The sequence below is a fragment of the Crocodylus porosus genome, unplaced genomic scaffold (genome assembly GCF_001723895.1).
Source record: "Crocodylus porosus isolate Cpor-Errol unplaced genomic scaffold, CroPor_comp1, whole genome shotgun sequence".
In the NCBI taxonomy this organism is placed as follows: Eukaryota; Metazoa; Chordata; order Crocodylia; family Crocodylidae; genus Crocodylus; species Crocodylus porosus.
The window spans coordinates 38,494,427-38,511,127 of NW_017728949.1; the positions used below are offsets into that span (position 1 = coordinate 38,494,427).

Here is a 16,701-nt window from a genome sequence, read left to right on the forward strand (position 1 = left end):
TGCAGGGCAGACTTTCTGCAGTCTCTGGCCTGTTGCTTGTCTCTTATCCTTGCTTCAGGCATATCTTTTACTTCAGGTTTGCATACAAGTATTTATACAATGTGTCTAAAGTGTGACCCTTCCTTTCTATACTTGCCTACAATTTCTATCTCCAGAACGTCACACTGAAGAGTATGAAAACTGTTGACTGGAAAAACTAACTTGGTGGCAGTGCTGCATCTTTGGAAAGCACATAAGAAACTCAGTAGCTTAATAGGAGGCACTATATAAAATCCATTTTCATTTTTGTTTTGTGTTCTTTTTAAATTTGCAGGACTTCAGGGAAACAGAAACACATGGAATATTATATTACTTATATAACACCTAATTGTTTTTAAAGCCATTTATTAGACAGCATCAAGGAGCCCTATAATTTCTACTTGTTCCCTAAGAAAAATGTATTCTTTTCATTTTGTTCTGGGTCAGGTACTATCTTACCATGCAACGTGTTCAAAGGCAGAAGTTGACAAATTTAAGGTAAGGATTTAAGTTTTGGTTTATTTTGCAAAGCAGCTATAAAGCAAAAATGAATCTAGATAAGCTGAGAAAAACAATGGCTTTTACTTTTATATTAGCCATAGGTTAGAATATCTTAAAAGGGGGGTTGTACAACTTCAGGGGCCAAACATACTGCATTGGTTGCAAGCCCTGTGTTGCGCAAGGAATTATCTGCATGCTTCAGGGGCCACAAGCCATCCTGCTGCCACCACCGTGTGGCCAAGCCCCCCCCGCCCAGCCACTGTCCTTTCGTGCCACTGCCGTCTGAGTCTTCCACTGCTGCCACTGTGCAGGCAAACCCTCACTTTGGCTCCCACACAAACAGTGAAAGACCACCCTCTACTGTGCAGTGAGCTGACTGGACTCCCTCCGACCATGCAGTCGTGCCCCAGAGATGCTGGCCTCTGCAGCAGGAACAAGAGGGGAGCCCATGAGCCTTGCGTTAATCCCTCGCAAGCCAGATATAGGGCATAGAGTGCCATTTGGCAGCCCTGTATTAGAAAATATAATCAGGTCTTTTAGCACCTTCTTTCAGTGAACATTCATTTTGAGAGAAGCAAAGACTATCTTGTGTGTGGGCTTCTAGAAACACATTAAATATCAAGCTGCAAGTTATGGACAATTCCTATAAAATGTAAAGAGTTATATCAGTGGTAACCTAACAGAAAGGTTTCAGGGTCCAGCCATCAGCTCCCTCTCCCTCTATCTATCTATAGAGTCAGCAGCCACCTGGCTACCTCTTAAAGAGTACCCTAAGAAATGTATGCAATGAATTGAAGTAAGGAAGTGTATAATCAAGGCAGAGTGAAACCCAGGGCTTTGTGATACGTAGCCTTTACTGTACTAAGAGCAGGTCCTACGAAAGAAATTTAGGGGTCCAATACATACTCATTTGTCTCGCATTTTGGAAACAGAAAAGAGGGAGTGATCAAATGTCTGCTTGATGCAACTGTACCCCTGTTTTTATCTCTTTTTTTAGGCCCTGGCTAAGAGTTTATATAAACTGTTCTATTTGAGAGATGAATGTAATGTCAACAGGCTTGAAGTGAAATAATGCGAAATGTGGAATGTCCTGTGTCCATATAAAAACAAGACACATTCTGTTCCAACTTTACATTTTTCTCAGTATAAACAGCAAAAATGTAAAGAATGCCATGTAGAGCAAAGGTTGGGGTAAAGCCATTAATTGTATGTGCATTACGGTGTAATTTTTTTTGTCAAGAACTCTGTGAACAGAGCACTTCAGAATTATTCTGTCCTTATCTGCATGAAAGGACTCTGTACTCGCCTGTACCTGCGCTATGCGTCCCCGGATGTTTGGGGTTGTCCACCTGTCTGTCCCTGTGATCCCAGTGAGTTGATGTCGCGGACCCGAATCGTCTCTCCCCAATCTTGCTCACCATGACTTTGATCTTATCCCAGTGGTGGGGTTTGACTATTGGTGCTTCTCGTGCAGGGACGACAATCTTCTGCAAGGCTCCACCTCCCCTCTACCTCGCCCTTACACCCCACCTTGATGAATGTTGACGGTCTTTGGCCACGTCCCTCTGATAGTTGGGGTTTGGCGCCCTTTTCTTAGTAGGCTATTGGAGTCCGGCTAAAGGCTTCCCCCTTCTCCCCCTTCCTCCTAACAGCTGCCCTTGCCCGGGCTGAACCCTGTCTGGGCTTGTGACAAGACATGACCTAGGGGTGCCGTGAACTCCCCTAAGTGCCCCCTACTGTCTCAAGTCAGTGTCAACGCATCCTCACCGTCTCTCCTGCCATGTCTTTGATGTCTTAAGTGTTTAGGGGAGGCTGCCTTTTCTATCTACTTTGACACGGTGCCCTGGTGTATCTTGGCTAATGCTCTGTCTAGTTGCCCTGGTGCACTCCAGCCGTAGGGGCTACTTGTGGCTCCTACCACCCTGATACCACACCCCAAGCCTCGCAGATGTACCGGACGTTGTCTAGTCAATTCTCTTCTCTTGGCGCCCTCGTGGACCCCCCTGGCTTGCCTCTGAGGCTTCTTGCTGCCCCCTCTTGCCTCTAGGGTTCCTCACCACCCCGTGCCCCACGGACACCCCCTAACTTCTCCTGCAGTTGCTGTCCACACTGCGGCCCTTCTCCATGCTCCCACCCACACTGGGGCCTTGCCTCGCAATCCCCTGCCCGCACTGGGGCCTTGCCACAATCAAGGCTCATGTGGCCGTAGCCATGCCTGGCCCCACTCCAGACCCTCCTTCTTGGGTCTTGTGCCCCACTGGGGCTCCTCACAATCGAGGCTCAGGTGGCCATAGCCATGCCTGGCCCCCAGACTCTGCGCCCTCTCCGGTGCCAGGAACCCCCCATGCTACTGCGGAGCTCCTATGAGGCCTCCTCCAACCCCTGCAGCCTCACCCGGTCCTCCGGTGAACAGTAAACACAAACAACCAACATAATAACCCAAGCCAATCAGCTGTAACTCAAACATAAGCCTCTTGGCTAAAGCGTAACTCTAAACAAACGTTCTCTAACCCACACCATCTCGCACCTGTAAGTAATGACTTATACCTCCAGGCCTTTCTCCTTTCTTTCCTTTCAGGGTCAAACTCTTTTCCTCAGCCTAACCGTGCCCCTTTGACCCAGCTGCCGGTCAGGATAGGGAGGGAGAGAGAGAGAGAGCACCCACAGCGTCCTGTCTCTGTTTTATGGCGGTCAGTCCTGCCCCTTCCAGTCAGCTGACCCACCAGGTGTCAGCCCTGAGCTCCTTCTGGTTGCCCCTAGCAACCAGCAGCCAAGCCCATACTACTGTTTTTCAGTAGCAGGCACCTTAGTGCGCTGCTACAGGGCTCTATACCTCACAACCCCTCCAACAGTGGGTAACAAAAAGGAAAACACAAAGTATATCACTGGCAGAAAAACATCAGTGACCAAAGGCTGCCCTTTGCCCTTTTATATGCCTATTCCTGCTGCCTGCCCTTTTGCCACCAGCCGCAGCTTCTAAGGCCCTTGACCAGCCTAGACTTGGTCTGGGGTCAGCCTACTGTATTCTTGGTGGATCCCCGCAGCGCATCTCCCCCACAGCTACTCCTTGGGGCTGTCTGAGCCCTCTGCAATCCCACCTGATCTGGTGAGCTGGCTTCTGCCACCTCTTCTGCTCTTTTGTGGGCACCTCCAGGTGTCAATGCTCTCCAGCCCTCTTCTGCATCCACACCTTGGCTCTGCCTTCTCACCTCCTGCCTCGTTGCTAGCAGCGACCTTCTCCTGCAAGGTCTCACTCTCTCCATCGGGGCTGCAGGCTGCAAACCCCCGCAGTCCTCCTCTCCAAGGGGACTCCGAGAGTGCTTCCCCCACCAGCACTTCTGCTGGTCTCCTCCTTTCCTCCTTGCATGCAGCTCCTTTTAACTCCCCCGACTGGCTCCTGCAACTGCTGCCATCAGCTGGCCACAACTTTATAAAAATGCAGCTAACAAGCCACTCGGGTCCCGCCGCCACTTCCAGTTTCATCGCAGTTCTATCTAAAGGTAAGAACCTTTCTGTTTGCTTCTCTTTTCTTTCTCTTCTTTCTCCGCCCCATTCCTGCTCCCTGCGTTCCCCCCGAACTCCCTGGGATTTTCTCCTTGGTTGCTCCCCGGGACAGACTCAAATCATACTTATCAGCAATTGTCCTGATGCCTTGAGAATTCTGTCTTTTGGACTGCTGTTCAAGTTGTAGAGCAGGCTGTGGAGAAGATTAGTATTGTCGTCATTCATATGCAATGCACAGAAGAAGCTGAAGGGAAGATTGGTTAAGAGAGTTGGGGTTTGATGCCCATGTGTCCTGTGATGGAGTGAGAGGGAAGAGGCACTTACCCTGAGGCAGGTGTGGATTTAACACTGTCATATATGCTGGGGAAGGGAAGGGTTGGTGAAGGATCATATCTTAACCTTTATATTTTGTATTTCAGTTTCTTCTAAGATAGATAGAATGTATTTTTCTTCCTTATTTATCACCAGGACATTATTACATTAATTTTTAGTTGCATTAACTTTTATAGAATGAAAAAAATTAGTGAGTATTCTTGAGGCTTATTTTTCCTCAGACTTTTGTATATTATTCTTGGTTATGTTACAGTAAATTTAATGAGCTGGTAAGCAAGGCTTCTTTGGGTTATGGATGAAATCTCAACTCAAATTAACTTTAACCCTGGCAACTAAGACCTGTGCATTTAGGTCAAAGGACGTGGTCATCATGGGTGACCTGAACTTTCCAGACATCTGCTGAGAAGAGTAGTCAACCAGGTCTGACCGTTCACATAGGTTCCTAGCCCAAATCCAGGACCTCCATCTAACCCAGGAGGTGCACAGCCCCACCAAGGTGCACAGCCTTGTTGGACCTGGTGCTGGCCACTGGCGATGACCTGGTGAGGGGCTGCGGGTGCTTGACCACCTGGGTGACAGTGATCATCGCCTGCTGGAATTCATCATCCAGCGCAAGGTGGCAAAGGCCTGCAGCAAGGCAGCAGCCCTAGATCTCAGGAGGGCAGACTTCAATGAGCTAAGGAGAATAGTTGGGGAAGCACTGAGGTCCCGGAGGGGAGGGGAACCAGGTGTCTAAGAAGAGTGGTCGCTCCTTAAGGAGACAATCCTCCAAGCCCAAAGGGAAGTAATTCCAACATGGATCAAAGGGGGCAGGACGGTGCAAAAACCCCCATGGCTCACCAAAAGCATCCGGGAATGTCTCCTAGCTAAAAGGGAGGTGCACACCCAATGGAAGGGAGGGGCCATCACCAGGGAGGACTATACTGCGGTTGCTCGAGGATGAAGGGGGTAGTCAGGAAGGCTAAGGCGGAGATGGAACTGGGACTAGCTTCCCATATCAAGGACAACAGGAAGTCCTTTTTTAAATACATAGCGGGCAAAAAGAACTTTCCAGGTAACGTGGGGCCTCTGCAAGACACACTAGGAAATTTGGTCGTCACACCAGACAACAAAGCTGACCTATATAACGACTTCTTTGCCTCCATCTTCCTGAGCAGGGACCGGAACAGCCACCCCTCTTCTGGGCCCCCCTTAAACCCCAGGGGAGGTGCACCTAGGCCAAGGGTTAGCGAGGAACTAGTTAGAAAACTTCTGGAGGGACTGGATGTATTCAAATCAGCAGAGTGCTGAGGGAATTAGCTGAGGTCACTGCAGGACCCCTGACACAGCTTTATGAGCACTTGTGGTGCTCTGGTGTGGTGCCAGAGGACTGGAAGAGGGCCAGTATGGTTCTCATCTTCAAAAAGGGGAGGAAGGAAGACCCAGGAAACTATAGGCCAGTTAGTCTTACCTCAATCCTGAGTAAGCTTTTTGAGAGAATTATTCTGGCACATGTCCACGAGGGGCCAGCAGGGCAGATTATGCTTAGGGGCAACCAACACGGGTTCCTTAAAGGCAGGTCCTGTCAGACCAACCTGGTGGTTTTCTACGACCAGGTCACCAAATCCTTAGATGCAGGGGTAGCAGTGGACATAGTCTTTCTGGACTTTCAGAAGGCCTTTGACACTGTCTCTCACCCCGTTCTCATTAAGAAACTGGGGGACTATGGGTGTTGACACCTACACAGTCAAATGTGTCGCCAGCTGGCTAGAGGGCCGCACCCAGAGAGTGGTGGTGGATAGGTCATATTAAATTGGCTTTCTACAAGCTTTAAATCCATTGTACATAAAATTCTTATTAGTAAAATGCAATCATAAGAATATTCATGGGTAGTAGAGACAAAAGAAGTGCAACTAAGGGCAAGCACATTTCTTTAAAAATTTTGAATGAATTTCCTATGGATGGAAGTGTCCTCTTGTATATTGAGAATCATTTGACTTGGTTTTATGAAGGTCCTGGACTTGATTTACTACCTTGCTTCTCTTGCTTCACATAAGTGTAACTTCATTACAATCAAGGCGAGGTTATGTCAGTATAAAACTGGAGTAATATATTTAGTAAATCAAGCCCTACATTAATTCTTTTTCTTTAATTTATTGTTACCCGATTTCTAAATTAGAATGAAGATTTAATCTCTCTTGCCCATCCCCCCCACCCCATCCTTCTTTTGACTTGAAACAAGGTAGACTTTTCTAATTTCTGTTATTATTAGTGTTTGACTAAAAATATACCATTATTAAATGAAGAAGCTTCAGTTTACCAAATTCTGTTTAGCCTCGGGTTGGTTATTTTCTGTAGCAGTGTACTGTCTGGCTCCTTCTCACTGAGATGTAGGGCTCTTCAGTCCTGAAACATAGTCATTGTCCTAGTTCTAGCACTAGCCAGATTTAGAAAGCCATCCTGCATAACTACAGAATGTAGGGCTGTGTCCCAGGAATGGATACTTATAGTAAGAGGCACTGAATTCTGAGTCAGGATTAAACAAGTGTTGTGATTGGTTTTTACAATCAAATAAAAACTACTCTCACAAAAATATAACATCTTACATTTTAACTAATGTATTTTCCAAAGAGAATATGTAAACACTTCTCTGTTGATGTGTAATATATAAGAACCTATTTTTAAAATGCTAACCTAATTGTGCAGCTGTGAATGGTATAAGCCAGATCAATATTTAATGACTGTGATGCATTATTTAGAACCCTGCTAGATATTCCCTTTTGTAGGGCAAATGACACACAGGAGAGCCACACAACAAAAATAATGAATCACCTGCTTTACAAAATCTTTGATCCAGAGTGTAGTATTAATAATATATCTTGTTTGCCTCAACTACTTTGACTGAACTGGGACTGATAAAGGCCCAGCCTAAATGTGGTACAGAGAACTGCGAAGAATCAGACATCCTCTCTCAAACATTTTCAGATATCTCGCTAAATAAAGTTTTTAAGACCATTCAGCCCAGAAAGAAAACAGATTTTAAGTACTACTCTTCTATTTGACAACATAAACAGCTGGACACATTGAAGACAATAGACAACTTATTTAAATTAATTCAATACTCTGAGCACAAAGCTGTAGTAATATAAAATTGGGTTATTATACCCCTTATACGCTGCTATAATTTTACATACATCCTTAGATACGCCTCAATGGGCAGCACAAACAAAATTAGAATGGTATGCTGATGAACTTGATGACCAGATCCAGACCTTCAGGCATGTACAGTTTGTGGCACTGCAAACCTCTTTGCGGTGCCACAAACGGCACATGTTGCATGTTAAACTGCGTGCAGTGCTGCTAATTTTCAGTACTGGGGCAAAATTTGCTACCAGGATTTCCTGGCAGCAGAAAAAACCTGAAGAAAAAGGTGGAACAAAGCACCCCACAATGATGTGCACCAGGACAAACGCACAGACGAGGAAGCGCTCCCTAGCTGGCTGCGGCTCAGCGTGCCTCAAGATGGAGGAGCAGGCAGCCCTGGGCTGGATACTACCCTGTCTCTGCGTGCCTCAGCGTAGGAGCTGCACTGCAGTGCCCCTGCACTGAGGCACATGGACACAGTGGAGCTGCCTGCTGCCCTGTCTCAAGGCACACTGCTCCCCAGGCCAGCTGCTCCATACATGGCTGGGGTGCGGTGTGCCTCAGTACAGGAGCTCTGCAGCACAGCTGGGGAGTGGCTCAGCGCAGCGGCTCCACAGCACACAGAGACAGGAGAGCAGGCAGGGCTGCCTGCTCCCCCATCTCCACATGCCACTCCCTGGCGGGCAAGGGCACAGGGGACACATCTACTCATGTACATCTACACATCTACTGAAGTCATTTAGTACTTGCTTTAGTACTTGTTGCTACTGTGCAGTAGTGGTGGGATCACAGTTAGTGCCCACTGACACAGGCGACTATTAGCGGGGACATGGGGGGGCATGTGCCCCCCTGAGATTGGCCCCTGACTTGGCACCACTCAGGACGGGGCAGTTTTCTTGCCATGTGGGCCGGCGGTGTATGAGGGGGCCACTAAGCCATGGCACAGATGTATAGGAGTGGATATGGGGCTTTTGGCCCACTGCCAGGCCCAGCCACAAATTGTGCTCCCCCCCCAGACTCAGGAGTCACTAGTCACCATTGCCCACCAATGCTGCATTACCATAGTGACAAGCTATATCACTGTAGCTCATCACTATGGTGACTTAGCATCTCATGAAGATGTGCCCAGGTTATATTACTGTAACTTCCAAGAGAAGGAAATATTGCACACTTAAGTGCCAATTCCACAAACACTTATGCATGAGTTGTTCTTTTCAGGATTGTAGATCTTCTTAAGTACATAGAGGGTACATCTACACATGCAGGTGCTCTGGGGTGGGTTTAGAATAATTTACTGTAGAGTCAACCCACCTTGGGCAGATGTCTGCACATGTGGGAAAGTGAGAACAGATTTGCTGTTCACGGCAACAGTCTGCTCCTGCGCCTGCCAGCCCTCTGCACCAGCCAGGGCAAGTTCTATGCTCCCCCTGGGTGCTAGCCCAGGAGCTGGCAGGGAGCACAGGTCCAGGAGACACCTGTCTTCTGATGGAGCCTGGGAGATTGCTCTCTGTCCCCAGGAGCTGCCTGCTGCTGGGGCATGCTCTGCCACTGGAGCCTGGGCAAGGGTAATGTCCAATGTCTTCCTGCCCCAACAGCACAGAGCTCCCAGCCTCCATTCCATGATCACAATAAGAATCTGCCAGCCCTGCTCCATGATCACACAACTGGGAGCTCCGTGCTGCCAGAGTAGGGAGACATTCTCTCTGACCCAGCATGTGTAGATGGTAACGCTTATTGCACAGTAATTTGTTCTAATCTCAAGTAAAGCATCTTGTGTAGATGCGCCAAGGGTGACTCACATGTGCAAGTATTTGCAGGGACCCCAAAAGCTGATAACAGAAGCCATTTTAGGTACAGGCAATTTGTCTGTATCCTGAAATACATAAGAGGGTATGTGCCTACTAATTTTTTCATAAAATTCCCAGTCTGGCCTCAGTAATAGTAACAACAACGGGAAATTTTAAGGAAAATGTGCTAAGGTAGACATGGCCTTAGGGATTAGTACTGAGATGTCTGTTCCTTTCCTTTTTAAGAAATAGTCTACATCAGTGGTGCTTGACCTTTAGGCCTCATGGCCAGTTGGGGGGATTAGTCCCCCTCCCCATGCCAGGATCAGGTCCCACATGCTGGTATATCCCACATGCTCCTGTGCCACCTCCGTTCAGCTCCATGTGCTGAGATTGGGCTCTCAAGCCTGATGCAGTGTGCAAGACCACACTGTCCGGCCTGTGGAGCTCCCCACAGGTCCAGAAATTTGACAGCAGTAAAGTGACGTCACCATGGGCCATGGCCTGGATGGCATGACTCTGGGGGCCGGATTCAGTCTGTGGGCTGGCAGCTGGGCACCCCTGATCTACAACTACAGTCATGTACAGTCATGTAAAGCAAAGCATATTCTCACTGCCATTTCCACATAGAAGACAGCAATGCAATGTAAAAGCTTCATCATTCATTTGCGGTAACTGAAATCTGTTGTTTTGTGAGTTCATACTGCACTCCTATTAGAAGTGTTGGTAGGTGATTTGGAAGCAAGGAGAAAGGGACTTGGTGCATACACTGTATAATGTAACTGATTTCTGTTTGATGTGGTTGTTGAAGAATAAGGGCCCTGTTAAAATCATCCCATAGCAAAAGGCATGGGTCAAAGGTAATGAAGGCAAAGATTTCCTTCATTTACATAGAGTTAAACACGTTTTTGTTTTTTAGTTTAGCTTGTATGTGCTTCTTTCTAAAACCTGAAGAAGGGCACTTCATGGCCAACAGCTTGTCAAACTTCTCTGTCAGCTATACAGTTGGTCCAAAAAACACCCGTACCCGTACAAAAAAATCCTTGCCGCATACATTTCCTGGACCATCATGGCTAGAACATTCCTGCCCTTGGATGATATCTGTAATCTCTCATGGTAGTGCCATGCAGCCAAGGCCAAGAAAAGCTCATTCTAAGGGCAGCTTTGGTTAAATTTCATCAATTGGGGGGAGGGGGAGGGCGGAATTAAAAGAACAGAAGCCTTTCAATTTATTGGGAAAATTCTGGAGGAGTGGAAAACCACCCTTAACTTCTTAGTCTCTGCACCACTGACTATCTTGCCTTACATATGTAAGCTGCAAAGCAAAGGTGCCTTTTGGACTGCCTTTATTAGGTTAGTGATCATGGCAACCAACAAAAATCAGAAGTTAATGGTCTATAATCTGGTTAAATCCACTAAACCGTTTTAATCCTTCCTCCTTATTCAGCTATCAATTTTGCTGACCTGCCTCTCCAGCCACTTCTCAACTTGCATACTAAGATAGTCCCCAGCTTTTTCCACATAATCTTCAATGGGCTTCCTGCTTCTGGCTTCATTTTCTTGATTGCAATAAGTTATATGATTTCCAGCTCCCTTTCTTTGAGCCCCACAACCACCTTCTTGTAGTGGGTATTACCAACATGGACCGTCAGCCTCGCTGACAGATGGGATTAAGACCCACAAGATTTCCAGATGCAGACAGCTCAGTAAAACAAAACCTATTCTCTCTTGCCTGTGTTTGTACTGCAGTAGATTTTTAAACACCTCACAAAAATAGAAAACTTTTGTGGTCACAGAGCAGAGATGTGTACCCATCATAAATTGTAGTCTGGTGTTTAGGCCATAAATCCTATACAGGACCTGTGTCCTGTTCTGTCTTAAGAACACAGCCTCAAAATTACACATTTATATTAAGACATTTCGTGTCCTAGAATTATTCTGCAATTGGTCAATAAAAAGCAAAAGAAATTATGATTTCCTTTTTCCCCTCCTCAATTCAAATGTTAAAAAAATTAACCAGCTTTACAGTCTATCAGAATTAGGTAAAAATGTTGCAACATAACTGAAGTTTCCTTTTTATTATTATAAATAAAAAATCTTTGAATAGCTATAGTTAATCCATTTGAACCATATTGATTTCATATAGACAAAAACTACTTTTCTGCATGACAGGATGAATAGTAAGATTCCAGGATACTAGTTGTCTCTCTTTTGTACTAATATGGGGTCTCTCATAAATCTAAGTATTACTAGCTAGCTAGCTAATTTCTCAGCAATTTTATTGTCACGACACATGACTGAGGAGGAGCAGCCACTTCTTCAGGATGGATTTGAGAATCTTTAAACATCTCTGTAAAACTTGAATGAGAAGATACTATATAATATTGTTATTATTGTCCTAACTAAAAAGCACGGGGACTCACTTTGGGTTGGAATGAAAAGCAAGATGAATTTTTGTGTTTTTCCTGAGCTTGCTAGGCACTCTTTTATTTAAAGATCTTAGGATCTTGGTGTAATAGCTTGTTATGAAAAGGATCCATTACAACTTAGTCGGATCAAATCAACAGGGTTTCACATCCATTTAATAAGGTTCTGTGGAGATTATTCCAAAATTTATGGAATATAATGGGGGGGTTTCAGTAGGACCATCTTATAACATTACGTAAGAGAATGATTTCTCTTTTATTATACAGTATGTGTTAAAAGGAAATGTCAAAAATCAATATTAGAGTGAGGGAATGTAATAACTAAAACATTCAATAATAAATGAGTATTTCCAAAGTTGACAACATTATAGTCAGGCTAGGGTATAAATCTCATTTAAAAAAAATAAAGCACCTAGATAGCAGTATCTATAACCTGCTGAAATAAAAATTATTCCTGTATACTGGGCAAATAAGACATTCCTACTATGTGTTTTGAAGGATTCTGCACAAAAAGAAACTGAACATTATTTAGTGATTGAGTTATAGTAATATACAAAGTGCCTGCTCTGTGTTATATGCTGTTAAGAAAATGCCCAATTCGGCATCTAAAATATCAACAATTTTCCCCTTCTAATGTTATCTGCTTTCACTTTATTAGGCAATTGTTCTCACTATTGTAGTGCTGTTTTGACAGTCGTCAGGATGAGACGGTTTATACAGGGTGTGATGTAAGAAACAGGTTTATATTATTGACAGGTTTGTTCCCATGCTAAGAAAAGAAGTCATGTATGTTATGCTGCTGCTATCTTTTATCATACTGTACTCTGTTATACATATTGGAACTATCTTTTTGATGAATTTGTTGTAGTGTCCAAAAACATTATTGCCTTGGAGCTTAGAAAAATAAACACATTGGAAGCTGAAACCATTAGGAATATTGGTTTACCTGTAGTTGAAAGTGAAATGACTCATAGCTATTGTTTTTCCTTTCATCTGATTGGCTATCTACCTCTATGGAAATCTCTTTTTATCCAAAAAGCTCTGAGGAATAAATCCAGCATTATTGTATACACCCAGCCACAAGGCAAGAAAGGTAGTGCATATGGTACATAGAGAAGTCATATGAGTGTGAGAAATATCTACTCTAGAATAAAGAAATGAACACCTGTCAAATGATAAAATAATGTTTCAGGCATGAACACCTGCATGTGAATTTAATGTGATAGTACAGATGGTGTGCAAATAGGAGTAAATAGCATTTTGGTACGTTTGTGTCAAATCAGAACAATTTTGAAAATCAATGTTCTTTTCAGAATGACTCCCCAACTTAAGGAACTGTTGCTTATGTGATAAAGAGGTTTATCATGGATATGATATTGAACCACTCACAACCATGAGCAATTAATCCCACAGGTGGTCTGCTGACATCAGTTAGGCTACTTGGGTGTGTAAATGCTCACTAGTGTAAGTACATTTGTAAATTGGCTTTATAGAACATTTTACTGAGATTTTTTTCAGCTATTGCAAATAAACAAATAAATGAAGTAAATTTGTAATTTTTCTTGTAAAAAAAATGTTGTTTTCATGAAATTATATTGCAAGGGAAATTTTATGACTAGCTTTTGTGTGTTAAAGGAGTGTGATTTTAAAAAAACCCAATAATTAACTTCCGTTTTTTTACTGATGGTGGTGATGTTAAAACTAAAAAAAACTTTCTCTCAAGGTGGGCAATAAAAACATACAAGATGGTTTTATATGTTAGACTTTCTGGTTTCTTGTAACGTTTTGGCTGCAGATACTGAAGGGAATGTTTAACTTTTTTTTCTCTTGAAATTGGTTTAAAAGTATTAATGGTAACACTATATAATTTTTTTTTATATAAAAGCTCCTTTTCACAAAGAGAGGGAGAGAGAGTTGGAGATAAAGTTTGGCAGAATGAGCTGCATAATGTCCCTTTAAATGTTTTTAGATAGCACCAAATGGTTTGCATTTCAGCTAGATCATCTTTGCAATTAAACAGTTCTAAAAAGGTAAGAACATAGAAATCAAAAAGAAATATATCTGAGATTAACCTGTTTGGCCACTGGGTGCCATCCTTGCTCCACATTAAGGCTGGTAGCCGAATCTCATTTCTAAACTGTAAAATTCCAAAGAAGGTGATTTCAGTGTAATTTCACAGCATAATATCTTTTGCATGCGTACATGTACCAGAATACGTTAGCAATGCAGTTTATTCCCCTTGACCAGGAAAGTGAGGAGAGAGTTTAAAGAAATATCCTTACCATTAGAGTGGTATTAAAATCGAAGTCCATATCCAATATTTCTTGTCACAGATTTCTGTAAGGTGATACAGGAATGAAATCGTGCTGGAGAGCTTGATCTTCTACTCATGCATGTGAGTAACTTTATTTTTGTGAGTAATTTCATTTGGACTTTATTGAGAATAAAGTTACTCAGGTGCATGAGTGTTTGCTGGATTAGTCCTTAAATGGGTGCAGAAAGACCTTTAGATATGTCATTCAAACGGTATTTTATTTATTTATTATATTAAATTGTTTATGATTTATAGCTTTCTGAAGGCTATTTATTATATTGTTTCCTTATCTGCCAGGTGGATTCAGAATTGTTTAAATTTACAAAGTGTATACAATTCCTTTCTTTTTTGTGCAAAATGCTAAGCCTTGAGAATACAGTGGACAGAAAAAATGGTTGGTAGTTGTTGCATTTTTATTTCAAAGTATAAACATTTAATATATATGAAACTTTGACTCCAGTACTTCTTTCTCGTTGCAAGTGTGTGAAGACTGTACAGATTGCACCCCAGGCAAGAACAGTATACTGAATATTTTATGAGACAATTTCTGTAAAAAACTCTGTCATCTTTTGTTCTGCAACAAGCCATATCCAGCCCTGTGATCAAAAAAACCCACTAAGGACATTGCACACCAATGTCTTCTAGTAGTTATGATCTTGACTGCACACATAGAGCTCAATATGCTCCATTTAAAAGTAATGCAACTGACCCCACCTTGTGTTTCCATGGATGTAAGCGTGTGTGGGACATTCTAGATCTATGGCTTGAAGGCAAGAAAAATGGGTGCTTCCATGCCCTGGTCTTTGATGCTAGATGGTTTCCAGATAATCATTTGTATTTGAAGTAGAATTTTTGCTTTGATATAAAGAAAAGGCTGCTGAAATTATAGGTACAGATATGTATAAGATACAGTTTATTAACAGTTCCATACAGAGGCAGATTGAGAGGTGTGCAGTGGTGCAGTCACATACTAGCAACTCCATTTCCCTACAGCCCTGGATGCCTGGGTCCCCTGGCCTCAGGCTGGAGTGGGATACCTCAAGAACCAAATGGGGAGCAGGCGAGGAAGACAGATCATCTGCTGCTTCTGCTGTCCCCAGCTAAGCCAGGGATAGGCAAAGCCCTAAGACTGCTCCTGCCTCGCTCCAGCTAGGCAGAGGGGAATGGCTGAACAGAGGAGCCAGATTCCTGCTTCCTCCCCCTTGACTATTTCCCTCACTGCCTGGGGGCTTCACCTGTGGGGAGACCTGGGCAGAGTGAGGGAGGGCTGGGGATACCACCATCAGCGGGTTATTTTCCCATTCACCCCCTTTCAGTGCCTGCTCCCAGACAGCAGGGGGATACCTAGGGGGCAGGCAGGGAGCAGGAGCTTCTGGAAGTGGGGAACTCACTAACTGATGGTGCTGTCCCCAGGTCTGCTCAGTACTCCACAGTCCTGCGGCTTCACCCATCCCCAGATCAGTTGAAGACAACAGCGGCAGCAGGCTGCCAGGCACTCCTTCTTCCTGGTCACCTTCTGAGCGTCCCCCACAGTCCAGAAGCAGGCATTGAATGTGGAGGCCACACACTGCTGCTGCTGTCACCAGACAAGCCTGGCACTGCATGCAGCTGCTTACCAAAGAACCCAGTTGGAGCTGAGCAGGACCAGCCCTGGGGCTCCTCCACCCCCAGCTCAGCTGGGGACAGCAGTGAGCAGGCTCCCCCTTCTTGCACCCAAAGGCAACCCCTACTGGGGAAGAGGAGAAGGGAAGGGAGGGGAAAGGCGATGCCTGCGCTTGGGGGAGAAGCAATCAGGAGCGGTGGGGATGGAGAGTCTTACCTGCTTTGAGGACTCCAAAAAGTCCTGGCAGCTGTTGCTGTGGTGCATCCTGGCTGTGAGAGGGTGAGGAGGGGCTGCAACCTTCCTTGCATCACTGGTGGCATCTCCTGCACCCTCTTTTTGGAGGTTGTAGAAGTTACGAGCTTGTCTTGTACATGAGTTGCCTACAAATTCACACTTCCACAGCCAGAGTACTGCTCTATGGTCCTCTCAACTTCCATACATCGAGTTCATTCCCTTGTGATAAAGGGATGGAGGTAGCAAAAGTAATTTCATCTGGCTTTCTGTTGTAGCCACTAGACTTACTCAGTTCAGTCAACTACACCTTATGCTATGTCCTGGTCTCTGACCACAGTGTTTGTTTCAAAGTCTTCGAAATTAAACATTTTTAGTTTTCATTTAGAAAGGAAGTCTATGACCCACCTCGGTAGACCCACACAATGTGGTGAACTGTCATTTAGATCATCAGAACATTGCTTGCTCAGGACCTCCATAGGTCCTTCCCTATCACTTCCCCAACTTTTGGTTCCTAACATTCTTTGCTTGTGTCTTTAAGCCAAGTAGGCAAAGGGACCTTCCGACTTAACCCCTGCAATACCAGAACTTACATTATCTTTAGGGCAGTCCTGTTGCTCCCACTGAGGAGTTTCTGACCCAGAAATTGTGGCAACCACCTTATGTCTTCACAGCTTTGAGCATTTGAACCTAAATAGAAGCTATATATCTGTCTTTCAGATTATTTCTGTATTTCAGATTATTTCTGTATTTTTTCTAATTAAAGTATTCTGCATGTATTTTTAGGATACTTTTCCAGATGTGTTTTCATAGCTTTTCCCCTACTTAATTTGGAAGGGAGCGTAAAGTGAATCTGTAGCA

The 16,701-nt window shown here is 44.3% G+C and overlaps 1 protein-coding gene and 1 long non-coding RNA gene across 2 annotated transcripts in view; one reads left to right on the forward strand and one right to left on the reverse strand.

Annotated features, from left to right (window-relative positions):
- PDE11A (phosphodiesterase 11A) overlaps positions 1-16,701 on the forward strand; it is a 254,387-nt gene that overhangs the window by 157,325 nt on the left and 80,361 nt on the right. Inside the window, exon 10 of the mRNA XM_019554498.1 lies at positions 466-516. Within this exon, the coding sequence (XP_019410043.1) occupies positions 466-516 (51 nt within the window). The remainder of the gene's footprint in view (positions 1-465; positions 517-16,701) is intronic.
- Positions 4,135-16,397, reverse strand: LOC109323087. Its single transcript, XR_002104536.1, has 3 exons — positions 15,826-16,397; positions 13,765-13,829; positions 4,135-4,216 (listed from the first exon to the last, which is right to left on the reverse strand). It is a non-coding gene; the product is annotated as an uncharacterized LOC109323087 (long non-coding RNA).